The following is a 26,711-nucleotide window of genomic DNA, read 5'->3' on the forward strand; positions in this document are numbered from 1 at the left end:
GGGGAGGCTTGGGTCTCAGTCCTGGTGAAGCGTGCCTTCACAAGGGAAACTTACAGCGGGTGAATATGCAGACTAGAGGGCGATCACTACACCCCTAACCTCGGCAGCCCTCTGCAGATTCCAGCCTCTGCTGTCCTATTCATCATGGGGGAAGACGGTTAAATCACTCAGCATTTACATTTGTTTTGAGAACAGCAAGCTCGCCAGGCACTGGCATCTAATTAAGTAGCTTTCAACTCTCGACCGGACTGCATCTGCACCTATCTGTAAACAGTCTAACGAGGATCGGTGTTAAGTTTTGAATTTCACCGAGACTTTATGCCTACGTCTGTTCTGAAGCAGTCGGAGCTCATCACCCGACGCGTGTGTTCGTGTCACGGCTGCATTAGTATCTGAAGTGTAACTGGCACAGTATCTGAAGTGTAAACGGCAGTAACTGACGTTTGTGGAACAAACAGTAAAATTTGCTAATTTAGGGGCCTCGGAATCGACCTTTAGATCTTTACTGACGTGAGGGTGCGCCCCAGGTTCACCCAGGCTCCTGCTGCCACAAGGGGGGTGGCAGGCGAGGCGACAGGGGGCAAGATCAAACGGGTGCCCCCATCTGGGAGGCAGTAGGGGGCCGGCTCTCCTCCAGAATGCCCGTCGCCCAGCCAGGGCCCTCTGCAGGCCTGCCCGCTGCCGAGTGCTCCTCGGGAGAGGAGAGGGTGCGGTGGTGGTGACCACACTGGCTGCAGCCCAGGGCACAGGGCTGCTTCTCCGGTTTTGCCAAATTCCTCCCTTCATCCATCATTAGAAGCAGAGATGCCTACTTACCCCACCGCCCTTTGGAGGGTTGTTGTTAGGTTTGTAACTCGCAAAGCAGATGGAAACAGGCAACTAGGTGGGTGGGCGGGTGGGGTGTGCCGTCCCACCTCCAGAGGGGTGTCGATCGGGCTCAGCAGGGGCGTCGGCACCCACGCCCTCTAAAGTGCCAGGGCAATGGGTCTCCGGGGTGTGTTGCACGGAAAACAAGCCTGGTTGGCTTTATGCGGGCATCCCTGAGTGCTCTTGGTGGGTCTCCAGCCTCAGCCTCTGTGGCTAGACTCAGACCACCCGTACAGAAACAGTGGACCAACCCAGGGACAGGGGCATCTGCAAGGTCGTGTGCCAGCAGGTTTCTGACATGAGACCAAAACCAGGGCTTGTATCCAGGTGTGTCAGCAGCAGGGATGCCGGGGAAGGTGAAGGTGTGGGAAGCACATGCCTGTCCCCCCGCCCCCCCCACCCGGACACATCATGGGACAAAACTTAGTTTTAATAAGCCATCTGAAAGCTGACTCCTTAACCCCGGAACTATGAAAGTAGTGCTTTTACTCCTAAATCTGGTACCCTACACTATTCGTTTTTTTTAAATGAAGACTCTCTTATGGTCTGAATCCATCAAGACAGAATTTTCACTCCTGCTAAGCAGAAACTACGTGGGAGTTAACAGGCCATGGTTCTTAAGTAGGACTGGTCCAGAAAGAGACTTGGCAAATACAGGGCAAGAGTATGTACCACCCCCAGCCCACTGCCGCCACCACCACCACACACACGCGCGCGTGCACGCGCGCGCACACACACACACACACACGCCTCCAAGTCTGACTCCCTGAGACCCGTACGAAGCCACGGGGCTTAGCACACGTTTCAGGTGAAAGGAGAGTGCTGTCCGTCTTCGTCCAGGCGCTCAGAGCAGCACGGCCCTGCACACCCTCAGCCGGGCTGCGCTCCCACGGCTGGGTGGCGTCGGCGCGTCCTCCGTCACGGCGGACCTGCGACAAGAGCTACAAACGGTTCAAATTCAAACAAACAGTGACCAGTTTCTACAAAATACTTTTATTGATTTCGAAGGAGAAAGAGCGATACATGGACTCAAGATCACGCTTGACTTTGAGGACAGTGTGAGCACGGCCACCGATTCACACCACACACACAGGAAAACCGAGGAATGCTTACCTGACAATCCTTCACCCCAGAGTTCCCAGCTAATTTAGAAAGCAGTGAAAATGAATACAGAAGCCGGCACCACGGCTTTACTCCAGGCAGACAGCCCTCGCCACTCAGCACCCGGGCAGGCGGTGTCCCTGCCGTCTATGGTATGCGCCTCTTAGAAGCCCAAGGTCACCCAACAGGCGTCCCAGGCGCGAACCCGTGCCCTGGTTTCACTCGGGAGTGACGGGGCGCCCTGGCCTGGGTCCAGTCCTGTCGGGGTCACAGGGCACACACAAGACGAATGTCCAGCGTGCCCGGTCTTCCTTCCGCGTACAAGGCCTTGAGACGTGGAGAGCATCTGAGACCCACGTCCCCAGGGGAGAAGAGCCCTGTCAGCTCAGCTCGAGGCCACTTACATTAGCGTCCCAAGTGGGAGACAGTCTGCTGGCTGAGGGAGACTCAGGCTTCCCAGGTGTCTTCTGAGATCACACTGTCAGGTGGTTAGAATGACACCGTGTGACAGAACATGACAACCTGGCATTTCTGGGGGACGAGTCACACAAATACGCACGGACGGAAACGTCCTCAGGAGCCGAGCGCGCTCTGGCTGTGCTCTGAAATGCCGCGTGGACACTCGGTGTGTGGGCTGAGGATGGACCGCGTGTGGACACGCTTTCCGTGGGTCCGGTCAGGAGCGTGGAGCTGCGAAAACACGCAGCACTGGCCAAGGGACAGGCTCACATAGAGTCCCTGGGTCAGGACGTGGTTTAAGCACCCTCTGGTGCGAACAGCCAGAGTCTGGGGAGAATCCCACGTCACCGAAACCTACTGGGCTCCCGAGTGCGGGAGGCGAGGGCACCTGTGATTTTCTACAGGAATAAAAGGACTTTCCACAAATGGAGCTCCGGGAAGAGTGCTGGTCGCTCCTGTGGCACCCTCCCTACCTCCACCCTAAGCTCCTCTTCACACCCTCCCCCTGCTCACACAGCAGGCCCCTCACCCAGACTGGTGGCTCCCCCGAGCCGCGGCCCTGCGTCCCGCTGAGGCCTGCGCTTTGTGCCCTGCTCCCTAGCGGGGGCATTTACTGGGTGTGTGACCTGAGGCCAGGGACAGCCGTGGGCAGGGCCGCGGCGGGAGTCAAGGGCGCCCCCGCCAGGCTGGGGGCAGTGCTGGCCGGACGGCAGGCTGTTCCGCTGAGGGACATCACTGCCGCCCTCCGACCAGCCTGTGCCGCGGAGGCCACTTCTGTGACCCAGGAGAAACGTTCCCGCGCCCAGCCCTGCAGATGCGTGCACACGGGACCCACACACCAGGACCCACACCCAGGCTTCTAAGCACATGCGCACACACACGCACACACCCACCACGAGGCCGGGACACATGAGCATCCGCACCCAGAGAGTGCCAAGTCATGTTACGAACACACGAGGCAGGTCAGGTAGATGACCCGGCCTGGGGCCAAGGCTGTTTCGCTGGGGAAGCGGATCACATATGCACAGATATCAATGGTAGGCAATGGCATCAGGAGAATAAAAAACATACGCTGAATTAGGTTAGGTTGAGAAGCCCTTAAAACACAGCTCTTTCAGGGGGCTCTTCGGGTGGTGCTGTAGTTTTGGGAGGGCGGGTGGCCGATCCCCAAGTGTGTCGGGGTGCTCAGCGGGTCGGGCGAGAGGCCCCACCCAGCCCGCCCCGCTTGTGCCCGTGCTGCCCCGGCCTCTCCACCAGCTGGGTTGCACCCACTGCGACTCCAATGGAGGGTCTCCTCTCCCATCCGCTGCAAGGAACCCGTGCTCGCCTAGCCACGGAGCCCAGCTCCCCACACCCCTGCCCAGGCGGAGCCCCCACACAGGCCCCGTCCTGCTCATCCCACAGCAGAGTCTCAGGGAGGCTCATGCTCTGCAGACCCTGCAGCGGGGACAGCTTACTCTTGTTCAGAGGGAGGCTGGGCATCCTCCCCCCCCCCACCGCCCCCGCCCGCCCAGCTCCGCGGACACCTGTGTCTGTGTCAGCCAGGATCCCTACGCTTCCGCCACATTCTCCACACGAGCTCCTACACTGGCGACTGACCGGAGGTTCTCCACGGGGCCCGAGAGACCAGTTTCTTCATCTTCGCCTCCAGGAGCACAGGACGGCGATCCAGGGAGCAGGCCAGCACACTTCACACAGCCGCTCGCCGAGAACCTCCACCAAGGTTCTTGCCGCCACCCGTCGTCGGGTGGCGTCTCTTCCCCCCACAGAGTGTGGGAGGGGACACCCTAAAGTACTTGGTTTTCATGTATTTGGCAGTGAGGTGACTCAATGGAGCGTGCCAGCAGACACGTGGCCCCGCGGTCACAGACACCCACCGCTACCGTCCAGGGCCTGCTTCTGACACGTAGGGACCCGGGCCGTGCGTGTGGCGTGGGAGGCACACTCTGGCTGAAGCAGCCCCGCGGGGGCCCCGCTACGGTTTAGGTGGGGAGGGTCCGGCACGTGGCTGTGGCAGGAGCGCCTGCCAGGACCGGTGACGGGGCCAAGGGTACGGAGGTGCCAGGTCCGGGCGGTGCCAGCAATGGCCCGGCGCTCGGCCGCTGCCTCCGGAACAAAGCACCTCAAAAAAGAGCCTACCGTGCGTCAGATACGCCCTGCGGGCGTTCTCAATCCTTTGGGGACTTCACGGCCAAGGAGACACTTCAATGCGGGCGCCTTCTGCCAAGTGTGCGGCTAGTCACATGCCCCTCCCAGACCGGGTGCCCCTTGGAATCGCCCTCAACCCCTTGACAAGTCTGAATCGTTGGGTGTTTTGCTTAAGACTAATTTGCAAGTAATCCTCCAAAAGCAGAACTTTGTAAGGAACGGACAGACAGAGCTGCTCTCCTGCGTCTCCTGGGAGGCAGGAGAGGAACCTGCCTGGCGCGTGCGCAGCTCTGAGCTGTCGGTAAAGCGCAAGCACCCGCGAGCCCACGTCAACGGTTACCTTCCTCTGCGGCTCTTCTGCGCTTCCATGGACCCGAGGCCATGACAGGGGTTTTCCCCTCTGCGAGCCACTTGCCAAGACAGTTCGTGCCAACGGTGAGGGTATTTCTGGTGCACCCCACCATCCCCAGGACCCCAGAGGCCGAGTCCTATAGCTCAGCACGGCTTCACCTACATTCAGCGCTCTTGCTGCTACAAAGCCTGTGAGCAGCTCGGGAGGACGTGGCGTTGGCGGGAAAGGGACGTGTGGGATCAGGTGTCACCACTCAGAAAACTGGCGCTTACCTGGTCCCTCAAAGGGCAAGAGTTTGGATGGAATAGGGTCCTTGGCGCTCAGCGGGATCAGGTAGAGGTCCTTGACGTGCCTGCTGTTATTAGCTACGACACCGAAGCGGCCGCGGCTGCTAAAATAGGAGTAGAGAGAGATATAGGCCACCTCCTCCTCCTCGGTCGCGGGGTGGAAGCGGATGAGACACAGCTCCTGCGGCACAAACAGGACGAGAGCACGTTGGCCTGTGGTTACCGGAGAAGGCGTCCGCGCTCAGCCTGCACCTGAACCTCACCAGCAGTCTCACAGGAGAGGGACAAGAGCTCCCCGGACTTGGTTCCCACGGCCCTGCCGGCCCGCACATTGGGACAAGTGCTAGGGACGACACGGTGTCCAGTATCAAGCTGCTGGACTCCAACCCTGGTCTCGGCAGGAATCTCAAGATCACGCCTATTCGTAGCCCCACGTCCTCGAAACAGCCCCTCTCGTGGTGTTCTCGCACCGACACATCATGTGCTGTGAGGACAGTGGTCCCGATCACCCGGCCGTGTGATCTACACGAGAGCCAGGAAGGCTCAAGGAGCCCAGAAGGTCTAGGCCCCGTGTGGAGCCTGAGGAGGAAGGCAGCCCTTTCCCCTGCACGCAGCCCAGCAGCAGCCGCGTCTCAGGGGCTCACGGCACCCAGGCCCCCCCCCCAGAGTCCAGGCCTCGAGCCCCAGCAGGGTCACCATAAAGCACCCGCTGGCTTCCTCGGTCACAGAAACAATGAGGAGACACGGCGCCTGTATTTCTAACACCGACCAGCACACATTATTAAAGTTACTTGTAGTAAGACTGCCATCACTGTATCACCCAAACATACTGTCATCCAGCTACAAACATAATTTTAAACATTTACCTGGCAACGCTTAATAACTTATAGGCTGACATTTCAAGTACTGACCCATCAAGATAAAAAGCAAAAGAGAAAGTTGCATTTGAACACACACCTTCCTCCATAGGTGCAGAGATTAGACTAAAGCAGGTACCTTAGACACAGAAGATTTGAGCTTGCCGACATAATCCCAGACCGTCCTGGGCGCGATCCTTCCACCAATGTGAATCGTGTCTGGCAGGTCCTAGACAAAACATACTTGGAGTAAATGACCGGTAAACCCACGGCACCCGGAGACACTGATGCAGTAATTTCGAGGCATCCAACTACCCGAGACTCAGGGGAACCACCATTCCAAAGGAAACGGTCATAACAGTATTAGATGGTGCTTGGTTATCATCCAGGATTATGAGTCACCAAACATAAACGTGCTATGATGGCCTCCAGCCAAACAGGATTACGTTTTGCAAAACTCTTAGGTCATCTTTCGGGAACGTATGCGTACGGCAACGAGATACGATCCAGAACGACTTACTAGGCTACTTGCGGAGGTCGCACACCCTAGCGCTGTTCGCACTAAGTCTGTAAAAGCAGAGCTGTTGTGAGTGTTACTGCACACCAACACTCACACGTGCCCGACCTCGCCTTCAGCTGGGAGCGCACGCCCTGGGTAAACGCCCTCACTGCACAAAGGGGGGGAAGACGATGGCGGCTTCGTCGGCGATGTCGGGATGCCCGACTGCTCATCTCAGTGCCTGCCACCGTCCAAACTGCTTAACCTGCTGACTCGTGACAGCGGGCTCTCCCGTGCCTCCCGTGCTTATGCGTCCGGACATGCTGCTGGAAGGCCGCCACCCTGGAGTCTACGTGGGGTCAGGGCGTCTAGAGAAGACGCGTGCACGGACGCCTGTGCGCACACGCTCGCTCTCTCGCTCTCCCTCTCCCAGTTCTAACCTCGCTGAGATAGTCACAGCACCCTGAGACGGGATACGCCTTAGTGACAAATTTTGCTACACTCTGCATGTTAATGAATCCTTTCCAAATGGTGCTGAGTCGAGACAAAAAGAGGGTCGTATCTCCTTCCGGAGGGGACCTTGACTCGGAGAGGCTGTAAAACAAAATCAGAGGAGAGAGATAAATCTTTCTTTCTGCACAAAACTTTTCCAAGTATGGACGTCTTCGGCAATTATTAACAGCAAGAGCAAACTCCTGCACGTTTTGGTAGTTTTTTTCAAATCAAGTACTTTTAACTGTGACGCATTCTGGTCAAGAAAAAATAAAATGAAGAGGGCGACAAACCCGAATGACCACAAGATCACGTTTCGGGTTTTAAGAGCTGCAGGTTTAGAATAGCGAGCAGGCAGCCTATAAGCAGGCCTCCTACTGCCCGTGCAAAGCACCCAAGCATGGCCGTATTCTAGGCACAGCGGACTGAGCCGAGCGCTTGGGTCCCTCCCCTCTGCTCCTTCTGTTAACCCACAGGGAACGCAATTCATGGCTTGTCCAGACTCCACGTGTAGAGCGCACCTGACGCGTGGTGACGGTGGCACCGGCAGGAGGTATCTGGGCTCGGGGGACGAGGACGGCTTCGCCAGTATGGACTTGGGCATTGTCACCGAGGCCACGGCAGGCTTCAGGACCTCCTGTCGGGATTCCGCTGGGTGGGCGCCGTCAGGGCGGGCTGCTGCAGGGGTCGTGACTGTGCATGACCCGCCTGGCGCGGTCCTGGGGTCTCGGCCAGACACCGTGACCGTGGTGAGCACTGGGCCCCCGCAGGTGGCCGGGCAGGAGGGGCCTTCCAGGGCAGAAGGCTCCAGGTGGCCGTCTCCCGGCGGCACAGGGAAATACTTTCTCTCCAAGTGTGTGTGCGAAGCAGCACTGTCCAGGTCTGGCTCGGAGGCACTTTCGGGCAGAGCTTCTGAAACCGCGTCATCAGCCGAGCTAAGAACTGGCTCAGAAGGAGCGGTGTCATACTTGGATCTCGACTCTTCCTTCTTAGAAGTGGACAGCTTTTGCTTTTTTGGAGCCGGTTCATCTTCCGATGACGGAACCTGACCTGAAGAACATGGGGAAGGCCTTCATGAGGAATCCCACACACTGGAGGGCACAGCTTGCCCACGAGTAGATGATTTCTTATGAAAAAGAAAAAGCCGTGAAGGTAGAGGCAGACACTACAACTTCAGAAAACCGCCCCAGTCTTCTAACTTGTTTCACGTGGGTCGGGTACGACTGCCATTAGGAGGACAGCGACTTCAAACAACAGCCAGTGAAGTCTCAGCTCCGAGGTTTCATGCCCCAAGCCACGCTCACCTGTACAAATTTTACAGTTCAGGTCGAACAGATGCGCCCGGTGCTGACTCGTGGTGTCTTTCAACATACTGCTGAAGATGTCAAGGAGGGGCGCGGCGCTCTGCTCGGGGATGGCTCGCACCGACTCCTGCTGCTCCTGCGGGGCGACGAGCGGACGCCTGAGCCCTTCCTGCCCATCCTGCGGCACCGGCACGGGACGGCGCGTGTGACGAAGGGCCGCCGGCACCGTGCTGGGCGATTCGGACACCGAAGCCCCTGGGAACGGAGGACTTTTACCCGACCCTCGCAAACCCCGGGAGCCCCAAACGCTTACGTCTGAATCGGACACGGGTGGCGAGTCCTCCATGTTGGGCACAGCGTCCCGTTTAATGGTGGTCTGTTTACTGTCACCGTGCTGCTTATTTCTGGACTCCATCGCCTGACACGAAAGGGACACAGAGCCTGAAGCCCTGCTCTGGAGGGCTCGCTCGAGCCTCGCCCAGCAGCCGCCCCCGGGGACCCAGGCCACTGGCGCCGAGCCCCCTCACCGGCTGGCACTCACAGGCTTTGTCGGCCGCTCCCTCCACGTGGACAGCTCTTTGGACACGAGCTCTTCTGGCTTCATCCTCACGAGTTTTGCCAAAGAGATCTCCTCACGCAGAACACGATGGAAGAGGCCCTGTAAACAAACACCCTTCGTTCACTCGTTTAAAAACACTTTGGCGTCCGCTTCTGAGACACTAGGGAGAATATGAGAAAAACTCAGCAGCGCGAGAACTTTCGCCAGAGGCCCGGCGGCAACAGGACGAAGGACTGAGCGCAGCAGGGGACCTGACCTCACCCGGCTCCCCAGCGGCCCACGAGGGTAAATGCCACGCTGTCCCCGACGGGCAGCGCGAGGTAGTGGCCCCTGGGGCCATGCCGCACTGACTCTGCTAAAAAGACCTCACCGAAAACAAAACCAACTCGAGAAGGTACGGGGTGGCTCGGTCGGTCGAGTGTCTGTCCGACTCTTGATGTCGGTTCAGGTCGTGATCTACATGGTTCATGAGATCGAGCCCCGCAATGGGTCCGCGCTCACGGCACCGAGCCCTACTGGGGATTCTCTCTCTCCCCACCCCCCTGTCCCCTGTCCACTCATGCTCTCTATCAGAGTAAATACATAAACTTTAAAAAGAAAGCTAAAAAAAAAAAAAAAAAAAAAGATTAGGAGTAAAGGTGGGAATCACCACCCCCCCCTACAGTGTTAACTACAGCGTGATGGGAGGTGAGAGTATGGGAGTCTGTTCCTGAACATCTGGAGAGAAGGCCAGAAGACGGTGAGCCTCAGAGGGCAGGAGCTGGGGGAACCACACCAGGCGAGTGGCCAATGCTTTCTGAGTGACTCCCGTTTCAACCTCACTGCGAGACACTGCCCCCCACGGCTGCCATCAGGACTCTGCCCCGCTCCCTGAGTGAGAACAGCACCTGTCCAAGGGGGGAGCGCTGCAGGGCGTGCTTAGGACCCATTACTGCTCAAGGACACCCAGATCAGCAGGCTGACTCAACTGATGGACCGGTAACAAGGCAGAGAAAGTTGTCTGAAGCTCAAAGATGGAGACACCCGTATCTCTAACATAAAGAATCTCAATATTACTCCGGAGCCAATGGAACAACAGAAACCATACAGCCACGTGTAGAGAACAATCTGGTGAAACGAGGACGGACTTCAGAGAACCAGCAAGAACCCCTGACTCCGACCCCAGGTTAGGCAGGGGAGGGAAGGACAAACGGGAATTCTCTGTACCAACAAGGCGTGTCCTTCCAACTTCGACGGAAAGGACAGCTCTTCAGCGTGCTGTGTCTAGCTTTTCACTATGAAGTGTGGCTAAAAGAACCTGGAAAGCCAGAACGTTCCCACTCGGGTCATCTGCACACACCTGATTTTTGGGATCCTTGAGGTTGAACATGATGCTGCGGTATTTACTCTTGTAGCGATTGTCTGTAACTTGGAACAAGTTAAACAGCTCTTTCTCAATATGGAGGGCGATTTTTCCTACTTCGTTTTCCGTCATGATTAGGTCATCACTGTCGTTGACTCTAGGAACAGGAAGAGAAGAGCTGCATAAATCCCACCTGTGCCTGGTCTCGAAGGGTGGAAATGTGAAAACGACCAGGCCGAACCCACTTCGACAGCAAGAAATCAAGCAGGACAGCCCACCTTTTCCACAAAATCTCCTTCAAGGAGCGTCTTATGTTCTGCCGTATCTGTGAATTTGGCTGTGACAGGGCAGGGCTCGAGGTCCCCAGGCGTCCTGGGGCCGGAGGAGCCAAGGGGCCGGAGGTGGCCACTGGCTTCCTGAGGGCCCCCGCCAACGCGGCAGAGCCCGGTGACTTTTTGGAAGCGGACGTGGCAGTCCCAGGCGCCAGCCTGGCCTGCTTGGCGGTGGGGGTGCCACCCGGCGGGGCAGCCGAGAGCCACGGCCTCTTGGGTATGGTGCCCTTGAAGCCCGATGGCGACTTCTTGCTGGCCACTTTGGCTGCTGCTGCGTTTGCGAAGGGAGGGGACTTCTTCGGCAGGAGGTTTCTGGGTGAAGGTTGTTTGCCGCCTGCTGAGGAGCCTGGAGGGGCCATCTTCTTCGGCCCAAGAGCCACCACTGCGGTCTTCTCCTCCACACGCCTGTCCTCCTTCATGGCTGCAAGTGAGACATGAACACGCTCAGTGAGGCAGGGAGAAGGTGGCTGTGCGGTCACCCGACTCAAAAAGCACGCTCGCCCCGGAACCAGCAAAGTTTACCGCGCGTTACTCCGGGACGGCAACTTAAAATCAGGAAGTTCACGAGTGTTAGTTAGGGGTTGCCAGCAATATTTGTAAGTGGCCACGCCATATTTCAGAAAATAATGTTTTGCTATCTTATTATGTTATACCTTTCACTTCAAGAAACAAACCTGAGTTTCCAAAGCCTTAATTTAAATCACTAACTTGAAAATTGAATGACAAATTTTGCAGGATCAGAAAAAGATTCAGAAGAACACTTTCACAGACAAGTGTAATGTTTTTGTGAACCTGAGTGTAGAAATCAGACAGACGCGTTCTCTGTAAACGCATGTTCGCCGGCCCTTGGGCTACGGTAGGGCGAGCTGCACTGCTGGGGGCCGCACTGCACACGGGTGTCCCCCCCCCCCCCCAATCTGGCCAGCAGTCAAGGGCAAAGGAGGGCATCAGTGCAAGAGGGAAAGCTGAGGGGACCCACGGCACAGGGACGGCCAGCCGCTCCACGTGCAAAGAGAGGTGGTGTGACAGATGTCCCCACGGTCTTCTGCTTGTACCCCATTATGGGGCAGGACGCTAAATTAGCACTTTTGATCCAAACAAGGGCTGTGGTTGAAAGCTAAAATAATGTGGAAAGTTCCTCACTTGCACACAAATCTTTACGTGATGCTGGCACATGTCGGTGGGGGAGAGAAAGGACGGAAAGGACCGATGGTCTCGATTGTGATCAGACCATCAGGGTGAAGGTGTGCGGGAAACAAGGGAGGCGGTTCTGGGCCAGGGTCGCAGCCCCTCCGGGGACACAGCTGCTCGGGGAGCAGCGCAAGCGGGAAGGTCATGGACGGCCCCTGGTGGGTGCAGTGTAGTGACAGACAGGGGTCTGGAGGAGCCAAATGGCCAGGATACCGCGTGGGGATGCTGTCGAGGGTGGCGGTTAAGTCACTCAAGGGACCACCGGAGAAACTGCCTCTCAGACACTAAAATGGGGGGGTGGGGGTGGCTTCGACATATGTTCCAGCGATCTTCAGTCACCCGTCCGCCACCGCTGCTTCTCTTAACTGTTCTAAGGCACGAGGGAAAAAGTCTCCAGTGAGGGAAGAGGGGACCCAACCTGCAGACGAGGCCCTCGGGCAGCCGCAGGTCCCGGCCATGTGGGCAGAGGGCCAGTGCGCTGCTCTCACGGGCCCCCTCCCTGCAGCAGCCGACAGGGCCGGTGCAGCAGTGGGAACTGGAGGGCCTGGGACCTCAACTTCTCCGCTTTATAAACAAAACTTGGATCCTACCGAGTCTGTATCCAAGTGCTGCACGGATCCAAATCTCAGGCCAGCCAGCCTCCCAAGTACTTAGCCACTGGGTTTGTCAACTCGGACTCCGCAGCCGGTATTTTCACCTCACAGAGCCTCCCGCCCCCCCCCCCCCCCCCAAGGTGGCCTGTGCGCCACCCTCACCCCACCTGTCATCACCTGTGCCCACTGTCACCAACGGCCACCCCCGTAAATGTCTCATGCCCTCGGGATCTGGACTTTCCAAGAAAGCACGCGGAAATGATGACTTCTTGCAAAGTAAGAAGCGGGCACATAATGGGGACGAGATGACATTTCTCCAGCCCCATCACATCACGTTCACAGACCTCAGGGGTCCCGAACCTCAACACTCAGACAGATTTTCAGCAACTCAGATTTGGCCACAAGGTCCACCTTGCTGGTGGTGGTGGTGGTGGTGGTGGGGGCTGCTAGTTTGGGGTGAAATCAGCTGGACGGCCCCTTTTCTTGCAGGAGGCAGGGGGCAAGAGAAGAGCGGCCCACAAGGACAGGGACAGAAGCAAGGCCCCCAGCACACGGACCTCGAGCAGAGGCAGGCAGCTGGCCGCCAGCAGCCGTCATGACAACTGAGGCCCAGAACTGGTTCTGTCACTGCCTTTCATGAAGACAAACTCTGCCAAGACCACTTTAGGAGCACACTTAGAAAGCTGGCCTAGGGCACTTCCAGACACCCTGGGAAGGCTGGTCGCGTACAGGACACCTGTGTGATGGCACCAGAAGCAAATCTCGTCACTTGACATTTGAGTGGCTGCATTTCACTTAAGGTGAAAAACTGGAACTCTCAAGACACGTACTTCAGGGGCGCCTGGGTGGCTCGGTGGTTAAGCGTCCCACTTCGGCTCAGGTCATGATCTCACGGTTCGTGAGTTCAGGCCCCACGTCGTCGGGCTGTGTGCTCCAGGCTGAGAGCCCGGAGCCTGATTCGGATTCTGTGTCTCCCTCTCTCTCTGCTCCTCCCCTGTTCTCACTCTCTCTCAAAAATAAACATAAAAAAAATTTTTTTAAATAAAAAAAATAAAACGCTTACTCCAAAGTGTCCCGGTCAGAACCTAAAATCAATACTTCCACTTGTCTGACCTGTTTTCTCATTCAGCAAAACGCCAAGTCAACATCGTTTTTAGGACATTCCCAATACGTAGGATTAAAGTGACCTATTACCCAAGAACGCTTCGGTGGTAAATGAACACAATCTGTTTAAAAAGCAGAGGGTGGCTTTCCTTGTTCACCATGCTGCTATTTTATAGAACCGGTTGCTACCTCTTTAAGATCAGCTCCTGTCGTCCCTCATCTGGGCTTGAGGGAGTATATAAAGAGGTATGACAATTAGATAAAAAAGCAGATTATTAGTACGACGTTCTGAAACTGATGCGGACGCCACCAGTGCATCGGACACGCCCATCTTCCACTCTGACAGGCTGAAAACCTCCACCATGCTTCTATCCGGCAGGCGCGGCAGACCCCGCTGCATTTGGTCCCCCCGCCAGCTGGGCCCGCGTTGGCTGCTGCCGGAGTGACTGGCCCTGCACGGCACCGGAATGCTGTCGCAGTGAGAGAATCTCTATTTTTGAGCAGAGCTAAAATCAAGTTTGCAGACTCTTTATCCAGATTCACTAAATGTAGGATGCCGTGTATAAGTTTCCAGAAGAGCAAGGAATAACTGTATACGGCCAACCAAAAAAACCGTTATTCTAGACAGCCACCCAAGGGCAGCTTCAGGGGACCGCCGATGGGCCCCAAGCACTGAAGGACGCTCCGGTCCGCCAAGGCGAAGTGCCTGCACCCCCCGCCGGAGGCTGCCCGGCCTACTGGAGGGAGACCGCCCGCCGGGAGCATGCTGAGTCCCTCAGTGCCCACACCCTGGGGCCCGCTCGCGGGGAACGCCGGGCCAGGCAGGACTTAAGGGGCTCGCCGGGACTCTAGCAGCCAGAGGAAGGGCCGCTCCCGAGGGGTCAGGCCATCGGCCCAGATGGAGCGGTTTCTGCCAGATCGGGCCGCTTGTTGGTGACAGAGAGGAGTGCTCTCGGGCAAAGCCTAGCAAGAGGGCGCGGCAGGCCAGGCCAGTGTGCACGCCCGGATCGGAGCCTGTCACAGTGCCAGGCGGTAGCGGTGCCGCGGCACCGCTGGCCACTGGGTGGCACTGGCGGGCCTCAGCGGAGTCGGGAGCCCTGGGCTGCAGCAGAGGAAGTGGCAGCCGCTCAGGTGAAGCTCCCGCCCCGCACGGCGGCCCCAGACACGTCTAGGGACTGCCCTTCACGGGAACCAGTGACAAGCCCTCAGTCCGGCTGCAAATCGCTCTAAAGCTTTTGTGCTTCTGGTCCTGCCCGAACTAGTACCGCTTTACCCTAAAAACTCCCCAAGATGAAACTCAGGCACACCCGCCTCGGGTGACCGGCTATAAAAGCCAAAGAAAGAAAACAGTGCTTCAGGGCGTTAGGCGCCGGCGGGCTCCACGGTGCGGGTAGGTCCCCCAAGGCCCCAAGTGAGAGACCACGTGCCCCTCGCAGACCCGCCCACTGGCTCAGGATCCCAGCCCCTGCTCCCATCCCGCCGGCCCCAATTGTGCCCCTCAGCTGAGAGCCAGGCCACCCTGCCCCGTGGGCTCCACCACAGGAAGGGAAGGCACAGGGCCGGGAGGGCCGGGCGGCCCCGTGTTTCCCCACCTCTGACGGCCAGGACTTACCCTGGTACGAAAAGTGAAGTGAACCAGAGCAAGACAAAACCAGTTTGTTCTTGTGCCTTTGCTTAAACGCTTGAAAGTGCATTTTTCTTCGAGAAGCACAATAAAGTACCAACTTGCTTTTCTATCAGAAAGCACGTATCACCTCCCGATGAACACTCAAGCAAGCGTAAGCTGCACCCCGATGCTGCTCGGACTAGACACCATCTTCAGGAGGTCATTATGAAGACCCCCAGATTGTCACGGTCAGGGCTTCACAAGGCTTTTCTTACTGACGTCCCATATTCGAGTGACTTCCGCCTTAACAGAGAGGCGCACAGAACTCTGCGAGAAACTTGTGGAATACGCCTGGAAGGAAGTCACTCTCCCTCATTTTAAGTTTCACGTCCAGTACTTTGAAAATCAACCCCGAAGCTCCTTCATATTGGATGGGTAATCCAGAAAAGAACCAGTGACTGTCCTCCAACGTGAGCCACTTGGAAGAGACGGGACCAAAGTCTCGTGGGGAGATGGGCGCTTCGCCCTTCCTGATGACATAGCTGCCATCGGGGGAGTGGCCCACGGCCAATGTAGGACTGGACACAGGGCCCGAGGCTCCCGTGGGACTCAGAGCTCTGAACTGGCTGACAGGCATGACCGCAGCTCCCACCAGGGGTGATCGTAAGCAGGATCATCTGTGCCCAAATGGTTTACTAGTTCACCCAACACACTAGGGGCCTGAGCCACATTAGGAGAGCCCGCTGACCTTTCTCTGTCCATCCCTCGTCCCAAAGGGCCCCGCTGAGCAGAAACCACCAGGCTGCTGGCCCCGTGCAGACCAGAGTCAGGGCCCTGCCGCAGTTACCTCCGTGTGCTCCTGGCTGAGCTTCTCCAGGCTCTCGCCACTAGTAGAGGGCCCAGCCTTCTCTCAGCAAAGCTTCTTCGGTTTACTGAAGCAATGAATACAGCTATGTGCACAGGGACGCATCGCACACATATAATCAAGAACGTCCTACTTTATGCAGACAGCCCTGAAATCCCTGTGCTGCACTGGTGGGACTACGGCAGCGCCGTCGAAGGGACCCGTGGACTCCGGGACACCGAGGCCCGCAGACGGACTCTCCTGCAGCCTGTCTTTACGTAACAGAGCAGGTTCGCAGCTCCCCAAAGTCACTGGCCTGAGTGAGGCCTACCCTGCTGGAAACTTCCGGCACCCCCCACCTGCCAGGGACTGTAGCACAACTACTAAGGGGGCGGCACTGGGAGCTACAGAAGGTTTCCTCTTGAGTGTTAAGTTGACGGGCATGTGAAACCTTTCCCTGACCTGTCTTGTTAGTTTTAAGCTTGTAAAAACTGCTTAAAATGCGAGAAGACTATCATCTGAGAACTCAGAAAACTCCAGCTACATGGATAACGTTAAAGTCTCGCCAAGCTAAATCTTTTATCAGTACAAGTTTTGGTTTTTCCTCTAATTGGTTCAGATGTACCAGGTCTCATTGGTCTCCAACCACATTTTATTGCCAAGGGCCATTCTGGAACGGACTAATAAAAATGGCTCCCGCAACTGGCAGAACCCAAGGATTTCCATTTCTACAAAGTATTCCTGGGTCCTAGTGCCCCCCCCCCATATTTGTTATAGGAAATTTAGGGCTCCTAAGCACGCCTCCGGAGCCCACACCCCTAGTTATCCTCGTGAAAATCCACGTTCTCCTTGATCCATTTCGTAAGCAGGTGGACAGTGAGGTGTGCCCGGCACTTAGTGAGGAGATGCTTCTATCTGTGTGAGCGGTTTTAAGACATCTGAGCTTGGGTGGAGAGGTTGCTAGGGTGTCCATTCTACTTCTCAACTAGATGAAACCGCAGAAATCCCATTTTCCAGTCAAAATCTGTTCAGAACCCCAGTGTTTGAAGTCCCCTAATGAGCCCACATAGGGGATCCTAGGTACCAGGAATGGTGCATATGGGTATCAGAATTCCACTTCACTTCTGAACTCTGATAAATCAAAGGCATCTTAGAAAAAAGTTTTCAGCCCTCTTCATGCCTTAACAGGAGGTTGACCCAACAGTGAAAAAGAACAGAAAAAAATAAGGTTATCAAAACAAAGGAGTACCATGACTTGAGTGAAGAAATAAAGTGGCAATTGCTTCTAGAAGTTAAAGAAACTGTACAGAAATCCTCAAAAACAAAAAAACGAGTCAGAGGAACAATGGTATGTGAATTGCATCACCCCTGCTGATGTTTCTGTGAGAAGCAGGAAGAGCTTCTGAGTCCTTCCCTGTTTGATGGGAGGTCTCCCTGCACCCATGTTCACGGCTGCCCCACACCCACAACCCAAGGTCAGCACCAGCGGCCTGGGAAGGAGAGGGAAGCCCGGGGCACCTCCGGGGTCAGAGTGTCGTTCCCTCAACAGTAGGCAAGACAGGTTGGGTGGCAATTTGCCCACAGACTTGACACGTACCCAGGTCAACGTGGGAATGCCTCCTCCTAACCACTGTCCCAACGCCAGCTGGACCCTAACCCAGGAGAGCGCTCTGCGGCCAGCCAGAAAGGAAGGGGTGGTCCCCGTGGGGACGCAGGGTTCTGCTGTGTGTGCGCACGCTGCCTGCGACCCCAACTGTGAGGTGATAGTTTGGGTGGAGAGAGGCAGAGACACAACTGCTACTCACCGAGACCGAAGTCGGGTATTTTACTAATGACCGGAAGATGACATTTCTGGCGCAACAAAAAGGGATGAGAAGCAACTAGCTCAAAAATGTGTCCCTTACGCGTTCCATAAATGGCGGCTATCCATCGGCTTTAATTTTGAGATGTGAGTGTGCTGAGAAAGGCCAGCAGTCACTCATCTGTCCCCTGTCAGCTGGAGCAGCTCGGGCCTCAGCGGGGGGGCTGATGTGCAGAGGAAGCAGGCAGAGGTGAGAGGGGCAGAGAAGTAGAGGTGAGAGAGGCAGAGCAGCAGGTGGAGGTGAGAGGGGCAGAGCAGGGGGCCTCCTCCTGGACTCCCTACCCCGTGTGCCCACCGTCCTCGCCCAGCACTCCTCCACCCCCACCCCCACGCGCACGGGGAGCCTCACGGCAGCTTTTCCAGGTCTGGTCGACAGAGATGGAACTGTACTGCAGCCGGCCAGGGCTTCCGGGGTGACTCCCGGTTTCCTTTGTCCTGTCACGTGCCTGTGACCAACTCTGCGCACTGTGGCACAGTGTTCCAAAGTGAACTGCTCCTGCACCGCCCCCCCCCCCGCCCCCAGTATTCATCCGTGATGCTCAGTGATGCTCATTTGTGGGGACGTGCGTGAGGTCTGTAAAAGTGCTATTCTGCTGAAAATCTGAGACAGGTCGCGAGCAACGAAGTTCTCAGCTCAACAACCTAAGGTGTATCAGAGACTCATTTTAACACAGCAATGGGTTAATCCTGTAATTTAATAGCTCACTCCTAACTCCCCCTCCCCACCCACCTAGTACTGCCTTGTAATTCCATAGGTCTCAGGTCACTTACATTCTCCGAGTGAGTAGTTACACATTCCCGACCACACGGGCTCTAGCAATGACCTACAGGAGCACCCAGCTCCTGCGCTCAGGAGAATGCAGCACGCAGTCTACGCTCTTGGAATTTAAGACTACTCAGTATTTTGGAATTTTTGTAAGAAGCACAAAACAATATAAAAGAACATAAATTAAAATGGAACAAAAAGAATCTTAATAATGGAGTACACTGCGCCCTATGGATCAATTTAAGTTTCCAGAATTTTGGAGCGCCTGACTGAGAAATGAGCGAACAGAAAGGACCCCACTGCACGCTCTGGCCCAGGGCGCCTGTCCGAGGCTGAGGGCCCCACCCGACAGCGCACGCCCCCGGAGAGGAGTCGGGCACCAGGGAGCGCGGCACTTCCCCTCCACCGGGGGCGCCGCTCCAAGGGTCAGGCCGCACGCTCACTTACCTTAGAGAATATGGAGCAGCGGTAAACAGCCTTCAAAGCTGGAGTGTGTGTGTGTGTGTGTGTGTGTGTGTGTGTGTGTGTGTGTGTGTAGTATTTGAATCAGACATGAAAAAAATTCCTGCTGGATCCAAACTGACTGAACTCCTGAAAATCCTACTTTAGTTGAGCATCCGGTGCAGCACTGCCCGCAGAGGCCTCCCCGCGCCGAAAGGAGAGAAGGTGGAGGCCCCCGGACTGGTGGGGTCTGAGTGCCGGAAGCGCAGCCCTCAGTGAGACCTCGCTGGAGACCACGGATACTTACCAGAGCCCGACAATAAAAATGAAAGAGATTAAAGACCTAGATCGCCAGGTGAAACTAAATTTAGCAATGAGGTTTGTACAGCTTTTTGAGGTTTGTACTGACAGGAAGCGCCAACACACTGAGGAGGTGCACGGGGCTGGAGGCATCCCGGACTCGGAAATGTGCTCCGATCTTTGAAGGTGCACCATTAAACGTGGCTAAAGCTCCTAGTTCTGGACAGGCCCAAGTGCTGGCTGTCCAGAAAGACCGGGAAGGGTCCAGACGCTACCCCTAGGTGATACATACATTTATACAACAGTGGTGGCCAGGGGGCAGCAGTCTGTTCTGGCTTTACTGCATTGTAATTGTGGTCGCTTGCCCAGGACGGCGTGCCCTCACAGGTCGCTTCCTTCACGAACACCTCGCTCCTCGAAGGGGCCACTGTCGCCTTCTTCGCTATGTTTTCTTTCTTGTCTGGAGCTGGTCTCTTATGCACAGAAGAGATTCTCACGCCTGCCTGGATAACCAGCAAAACCCCAATCATTACGGAGGTCAGAAAAGAGCCTTCGCTCGCCGCGCTTCACGACGAAAGGCATGATACGCTCTACGGTTCGGGTCGTCTGAAGCCCCTCGCCACCCTGAGCGAGGTGCAGGCCCCTGGGGAGCGATGGACTCGAAGGAGGACCTGGGTGACAACGTGTTGGGTAAGCCCTGTGGACGCCAGGACGTGGAGGAAAGTGGAGTCCTGCCTCCTAGGCTGGGCACTCGGCGTTGTTGCCACGGCCCCGTGCACAGCAGCAAGTGCTGCTCTGGGGAGCCTGGGATTCAAAATCACCAGCTTTAAAATTTAAGCCATCTAAAGGCTGAGCAGCCTTTAAGAACAGCTCCCCCAAACAGCACCACCGACACCCTGCTTGTCACAGACGTAACGGGACTGAAACAGCCAAGCCAAGCTGAGCTCAAACTCTGGTCAAGGGCTTCCTGGTAACACAAGTGCCCGTGACCTTAAAGCATCCCGGGTTCTTCCCAGATCACATGCAGCACAGAACAATTCCACGTGGCAGGTCTTCAAGTGCGGCCCAGTCTGGCCGCAGGGGACCCACGCCACCCTCGCTGTGAGTGAGTGCAAGGTGCACACGCTCCTGCCGGGGCCCAGCTCTTCTCCCGCGCGAGTGTGACGCCCGCGCCGAGAGGGCGGACAGAAGACGTGCGCATTTGTGACTCTGACAGGAGCACTGTGGAGGGGCGCGGGCCCAGCCAGGCCACAAAGGCCACCGAAGGGGCCCGCCTGCCACCCGCTTCTCATGTCAACGACTCACAGGGCTGGTCTCGGTCAACTTACCTGGACGCTACATTTCGGGAGAATGAGCTTTTCCGGCTTCATCTTGGTCTTGTCTTTAGGTTTCGGTTTTTGTTCTTTACCCGCACTTAGAGATTTCATGGTAGCTGCGGCGTGTTTCAGAATACAGTCGCTGCTGCAGTAAACCGAGTCAGGCTGCGCCACGTTCGAGCACCCGGGGCCGATACAGTTTGAGGCACCAGGAGCCTCTACCACCTGCAGGATGAAACACAGGGCTTCAGCGTGCTCACCCGTTTTAGTGGTTACAGCGCTTTGGGAACCACTTACTAGTAGCGACGTCACGATTTTTAACGGAGGCACTAACTATGTTTCTGGTAAGAATGAAAGCACATCTCCGTTTATCCAAAGCACCCGGACCATCTGTCCCTTGGCTAGGCGCTTCCAGTAACTACCCCTCATGCCACCTGTGGCAGGCAGGACTCGAAGGGGACCCCGGGACTCTGCCCTGGTGCACGGCCTCTGTGGACCTCTGAACACAATGGGATTTCACACCCATAATTAGGTTCCATTACAAGGCAGACAGGAAGAGATTTCGCTGACGTACTTGAGATCCCAAACGAGACTCTTCTGAATAACTGAAAGGGCCTGGCTTAGTCAAGTGAAAACCATAAAAGAGGGACCGGGCCTTGCAGCAGAGAGAAGACCCCACTGCAAGTTTTCAAAAAGCAAGTGGTCCTGTGCAGGAGCCCCCACGGCCAGGTTCTGAGGGGGAGGCTGCCAGATGGAATGCACAACACCCAACTCAATTTGAATCTCCGAGAAACAATGAATGACTTTTAGTACCACTGTGCCAGACACTGCACAGGGCACGTTTAGACACAAAACCGTTGGGAGTCTTTCAGAGGCGGGTCTCTTCCCAGCCGAGCCTCCAATGAGACCCCAGACTGCAGCGGTACCTGGGGTGCAGTCTCTTACGACCCTGTGCAGAGGCCGCTGACCCACAGAAACTGAGCTGATAAATCATGCTGTGCAAGGCCACTAAGACTGTGGTCACTCACTAGGCAAGCAAGAGGGACCTCACCTACCACGAGATCTTACCCCGTGCACTTCTGTTAACATTTGCCAACGTGTGGGGTTTTTTTTTGGTGGTCAAGACTAAAATACACATGAACCTATCCCTCAAGTGTACTTGAGCAAAATCTTACTTCTCCAATTAACGTATTCTGAGATTGTTTTTCTTCCACAAAATCCAAGTTTAACCAAGAATAAAATTAAGCCTGTATAACCTCAAACAGATCAACAATAAAGACGTGATATTAAGGTGACTTTTCCCGTTAATTTCCAATTCCGTGAAATTTTTTTTTTTTTAACTTTTTTTGACGTTTATTCATTTTTGAGAGACAGAGCATGAGTTGGGGGAGAGACAGAGAGAGAGAGGGAGGGAGACACAGGATCCGGAGCAGTCTCCAGGCTGTCAGCACAGAGCCTGATGCAGGGCTTGAACCCACGAACTGTGAGATCATGACCTGAGTCGAAGTCGGACGCTCAACCGACTGAGCCACCCAGGCGCCCCTCCATGAATTTTCCTTAATGACCGAACATGATATGAACAGTGAGCATCACACGCCCACTCAGTACGTCCTGGCACTCCTTGCTGGCCACGCTTAATTGGTCCAGATCTCACGGCACTTTTACCTCGAGGCTCCCACAGCCCTCACGGCTTCTGCATGCCCAATGCCCACTGAAGGACAGGCCTCCAATTCAAGGCCATCCAGGACTCAGGAAGGGCTGTAGGAACGTGCTCATGAGGGTCTGTGACACTGCTCAACAGCACAAGCTGAACATACATGAGAGAGAGGACAGAGTGCCATGGTCCTAGAGACCTAAGAGCCAGCTAGAAGGAGAAGCACGTAGCAGAGCTAGGAAAAGAGAGACTGAGCTGGCGGGAGCACCGGGAGCACCTGAGGCTGTTACAGGCAGTCAGGCCAGAGGGATCTCCCGCCTTCCCGCCCAGGGACCTTGGATCACCAGCACTGCCCTTGGTGCTCGCAAGACCACCAGCCCTCTCAGGATGGTGGGGTCAGGTGATACAGGTGTACGTTTACTTCAGGAGCTCAAAATAATTTCGTTAACGTGTATGTGAAACTCCAGAAAGAATATTTAAGAAAAACGGACTGGGGCGCCTGGGTGGCGCAGTCGGTTAAGCGTCCGACTTCAACCAGGTCACGATCTCACAGTCCGTGAGTTCGAGCCCCGCGTCGGGCTCTGGGCTGATGGCTCAGAGCCTGGAGTCTGTTTCCGATTCTGTGTCTCCCTCTCTCTCTGCCCCTCGCCCGTTCATGCTCTGTCTCTCTCTGTCCCAAAAATAAATAAACGTTGGGGAAAAAAAAAAAAAGAAAAACGGACTCTAAGTTATTTTTATTTAAAGAGAGAGTGCGAGTGGGGGAGAGGGACAGAGGAAGAGACAGAAAGAATCTCAAGCAGTCTCCACCCCACGACTCTAGAATCATGACCTGAGCCAAAATCAAGAGTTGGACGCTCAACAGACTGAGCCACCCAGGCACCCCCCAAAAATCAAACTCTATAAATAAGTGTTTAAGGAAAACGTTAACTTGATAAAAACCGTATAGGAGATAGACAGGACTTAAATAAAAGGTCCCCTGTGGCGTCCTGCAGGGGCACGAGTGCGGGAGGCCCACGAAGCAAAGTGCAGAGGATTGCCTTCCAGCAGAGCCCAGCCCACGGCAGACACAGCGCCCTGCTCCGAGAGAAAGAATCTCGAGTCCCGACACTGTTCCCTCTGTGGACGGGAACCTGTGATCTATGGGGTCCGCCCTCTCCGCTGGCCTCGCACACCAGTACTTACGGGCTGGAATATCTTGAGCTTTTTCTTGCTGCTGGGGTTTGCAGCTTTCTCAATCCTGCCCTTTATTCCTTGGTCCTCACTGGACTTCTGCTCCACCGTCCCCATGCTGGTGCAGTCGGCACCGTCTGAGTCTGTGGGCCCGCACCCGGCCTCCTGCTGCTCCGTGCCCTCGGGCTCCGCGTCGTCCCGCACCTGCAGGATGGTGCAGTGCGGGCAGATGTAATCCTCGCCGTTGCGCTCCAGGAGCCTTCCCCGAGCCTCGGAAATGCCCACACAGTCGCCGTGAAACCACTCTTCGCATCGGTCGCAGCAGATCATAAACCTGAAATTATACGATAATGGTATCAAGACTGGAAAACACGACAAACGCTCAACTTGTGGTACGTTAAAAAATGAATTGGCTTTAAAACCCTATTGTGAAAAAAAGCAAAATACAGGAAAGAGGGAAGAAAATGATGACTATTCAATGCCCTTCTCTTGCATTTACCATCATTCAAATTCGGGTCTTTTTGTTTCGGGGGGGAGGGGGGGCAGCATTCTGGGAGTGAGCTGCCCGGCTCCTGGTATTCCAGCCTACAGACCACGCTCGTCTCCCGCCCCCCACCCAGCCAGAGCCTGCCCCTGTGCCCCCTTCCAGAATGGTGTAGAGCAGCGCTGTGCAAGGGGCCTCTAGGAGGATGGGGGCATCCCAGTCTGTGCTGCCTCACGAGCAGAACAGGGGGCGGCCCCGGGCCTACCTGTTGTTGTGGGGCTGACGACATATGCAGTACAGAGCGTTGGGCTCGTAGGCCTCACACTCGGGCCGCTGCCGGCCCGTGTCCCTGGGGTCTCTGCCTTCCATCCCCTGAGCCGCCTTCCCTTCTGGCTCCTGCTCTCCGCTGTCTTTCTCGGCCTCCGACACGGTGCCCTGCTCGGCCTCGGGCTCCTGCTCGCCGGGCAGCGAGCTCTCTGTGGCACCGGCCGCCTCCGTGCCGCCGGTCTGCGTGGGACCCTGCTCTCGGCGCTTCCTCCGCAGGCGGCTCTGGAGGCTCCTGGGGGATCTGTCGGCCGCTGCCTGCTCCCGCTGTCTCCGCAGGCGGTTCTGCAGTTCCTTCAAAGTCAGCCCGTCGCTGTCACTGTCAGAGGTGTCGTCCTCGCCCTCACCCCCTTTGGCCTTTGTGGGGGCGGCCGGCTGCTCCTTGTCCCCCGCGGAGCCTGCCGTGGGCCCGCCCTTCCCCTCCGACGTGCTCTCCACGCTCCCTTCCGATGCTGTCTCCACGTCCGTGACGGGACAAGACACTGGCTCGCCGGAGTCCTCCAGGGAGACGGGCGCATTCTTCCTTCCTCGCCGTCGGACCGTCGTGAGAAACTCTTCCACGCGCTCAGTCCGCTTCGGCTGCCTCCCGCTGCGCCGCAAGGAAAGGCCCTGCTGGGGCTGCTGCTCCAGAGCGTCTGCCTCGGCGTCCCCGGCACCCTCTCGCTTGGCGATGGTGGTTCTTCGAAAGCCCCACGTTTTCCTGAATTCTTTGCTGGTGGGTTTGATGGCCTTGGGTGCTTCCTCATTGCTCGGGCCACCTTTTTCATCCATACCTAACGGGGAAACGACCAAACCACAAGCGACGTTAATGAGGCGACATTTCTGGGCCAGTGACCAACGATCCCGGAGCTGAAAGTGCACGCGGCCTTTAATCCACACAACGGAGGGGGCACGGGGGCAATAACAGCTTTCTACCTACACGGAGTGAAGGTGTCCGTTAAAACCAGTTACCGTTTTAGAAAAAATTTTAAGTTTAGTTATTTTTTAAAGTTTATTTTTGAGAAAGAGGGAGAGAGAGAGTGCACGCAGGGGATGGGCACAGAGAGAGGAGAAAGAGAACCCAAGCAGGCTTTGTCTTCCCTGTCAGCACAGAGCCCGATGCCGGGCGTGAACCCACAAACTGAAATTGTGACCTGAGCTGAAATCAGGAGTCAGACGTTCAATTGACTGAGCCACCCAGGTGCCCCTAAATTTATTTGACTGAGAGAGCATGCATGAGTGCATGTGAGCAGGGGAAGGGCAGAGGCTGGGAGGGAAGGGGGAGGAGGGAGGGGGAGGGGGAGGGAGGGAGGGAGGGAGGGAGAGGAAGAGGGAGAAAATGAATCCTAAGCGGACTCCACTGTCAGCACAGAGCCCAACGTGGGGCTCAATCCCATGAACGATGAAATCATGACCTGCGCTGAGATCAAGAGTCGGTCACTTAACAGACTGTGCCACCAGGCACTACAAAATGAGTCATCTTGACTGAAGATTCCTAATAGGCAGTAACAGGAGATTTGAGGGGACTCATTAGAGAACATTTAACAGCCACACGTTCAATGTTTAGTGGAGAACCGCAGCCAGCAAATCCAGCTGGTCCCCTCGCCCCTCAGCTGCCCAGCACAGGGCTCCGCAAGACAGGCGGCGGGGGCAGCGCACGGGGCATGAACAGAGGAGGGCCGGCTTTCGGGGGACCCCCCCACCCCAGCACAGCTACAGAACCACGTGTCGGCTCGAGGACCAGCTGCTTCCACCCTGGGTTTCAGAGCCCTGAGCTGCTATGTAAGACGTCCGGCTGCCCCGCTAGAGGGAAGGGCATGGAGCAGGTGTGGTGCTCGTGCCCGCACCCCAACCCTGAGGTGAGCTGAGTGCCACCCTGCCCTGCGGATACCTCATGGAGGTGAGGGTCGCACAGGTAAGAAGTAACAGATAATTTGGACACTTGAGAAAATAAAGCCCAAGGCAACAGCTTTACACGTATTTATTCTCTGCTCTTAACTTCCTAGTAGATTACTAAAAGGTCATGCTCGTGAAAATTCTACTCTTGCTTCAAATGATAAAATCTGGGGGAAAAAACCAGTATATACCTTGAGAATTTTTTTCCAAGCTTCCCAGGCTTCAATCACATTTAAATGCTACTGCAGACTCAGATTCTATGCCATGTTCCAGTGTAGGGGAAGGACTGCTATGGAATGAAAACCTTCAAAATACAAAATATACAAAATTCAAAACCACACGTGACCTGATTCTTCACTCCCCACAAGGTGCCGTCCCTTCCCGCTTTTCTGTCCAGAACTTGGCCAGCACACTCTGGCCAGTCGGAAGCTTGTGGGAGTGACTGTGACATCAGCACGCGTCCCCCACAAGGACCACAGCACTTTTCTGGTCACCTGAGATTTTGTGCAGGAAAAGCTCTCCTCAACAAAACGCAACTCTCACACAACGTCAAGTCTATGCTCCGATAAAACGCCAATGTGAA

General features: G+C 56.0%; 1 protein-coding gene across 4 annotated transcripts in view; it reads right to left on the reverse strand.

Annotated features, from left to right (window-relative positions):
* DIDO1 (death inducer-obliterator 1) overlaps positions 1-26,711 on the reverse strand; it is a 56,030-nt gene that overhangs the window by 6,616 nt on the left and 22,703 nt on the right. For 3 of the 4 annotated variants that reach the window (XM_040459863.1, XM_040459866.1, XM_040459867.1), the window contains exons 3-16: positions 26,320-26,432; positions 24,195-25,026; positions 23,458-23,779; positions 20,634-20,846; positions 19,598-19,808; positions 10,546-11,020; positions 10,265-10,424; positions 8,908-9,024; positions 8,680-8,784; positions 8,367-8,502; positions 7,584-8,112; positions 7,011-7,164; positions 6,211-6,300; positions 5,200-5,395 (exon numbers count right to left, since the gene is read on the reverse strand). In XM_040459863.1, the coding sequence (XP_040315797.1) occupies positions 5,200-5,395; positions 6,211-6,300; positions 7,011-7,164; positions 7,584-8,112; positions 8,367-8,502; positions 8,680-8,784; positions 8,908-9,024; positions 10,265-10,424; positions 10,546-11,020; positions 19,598-19,808; positions 20,634-20,846; positions 23,458-23,779; positions 24,195-25,024 (3,538 nt within the window). In that variant the 5' untranslated portion in view covers positions 25,025-25,026; positions 26,320-26,432. The remainder of the gene's footprint in view (positions 1-5,199; positions 5,396-6,210; positions 6,301-7,010; positions 7,165-7,583; positions 8,113-8,366; positions 8,503-8,679; positions 8,785-8,907; positions 9,025-10,264; positions 10,425-10,545; positions 11,021-19,597; positions 19,809-20,633; positions 20,847-23,457; positions 23,780-24,194; positions 25,027-26,319; positions 26,433-26,711) is intronic. The other variant, XM_040459864.1, reaches the window with a different exon arrangement.

This window comes from Herpailurus yagouaroundi, unplaced genomic scaffold (genome assembly GCF_014898765.1).
Source record: "Herpailurus yagouaroundi ecotype Mexico unplaced genomic scaffold, PumYag 246, whole genome shotgun sequence".
Lineage (NCBI taxonomy): Eukaryota > Metazoa > Chordata > Mammalia > Carnivora > Felidae > Herpailurus > Herpailurus yagouaroundi.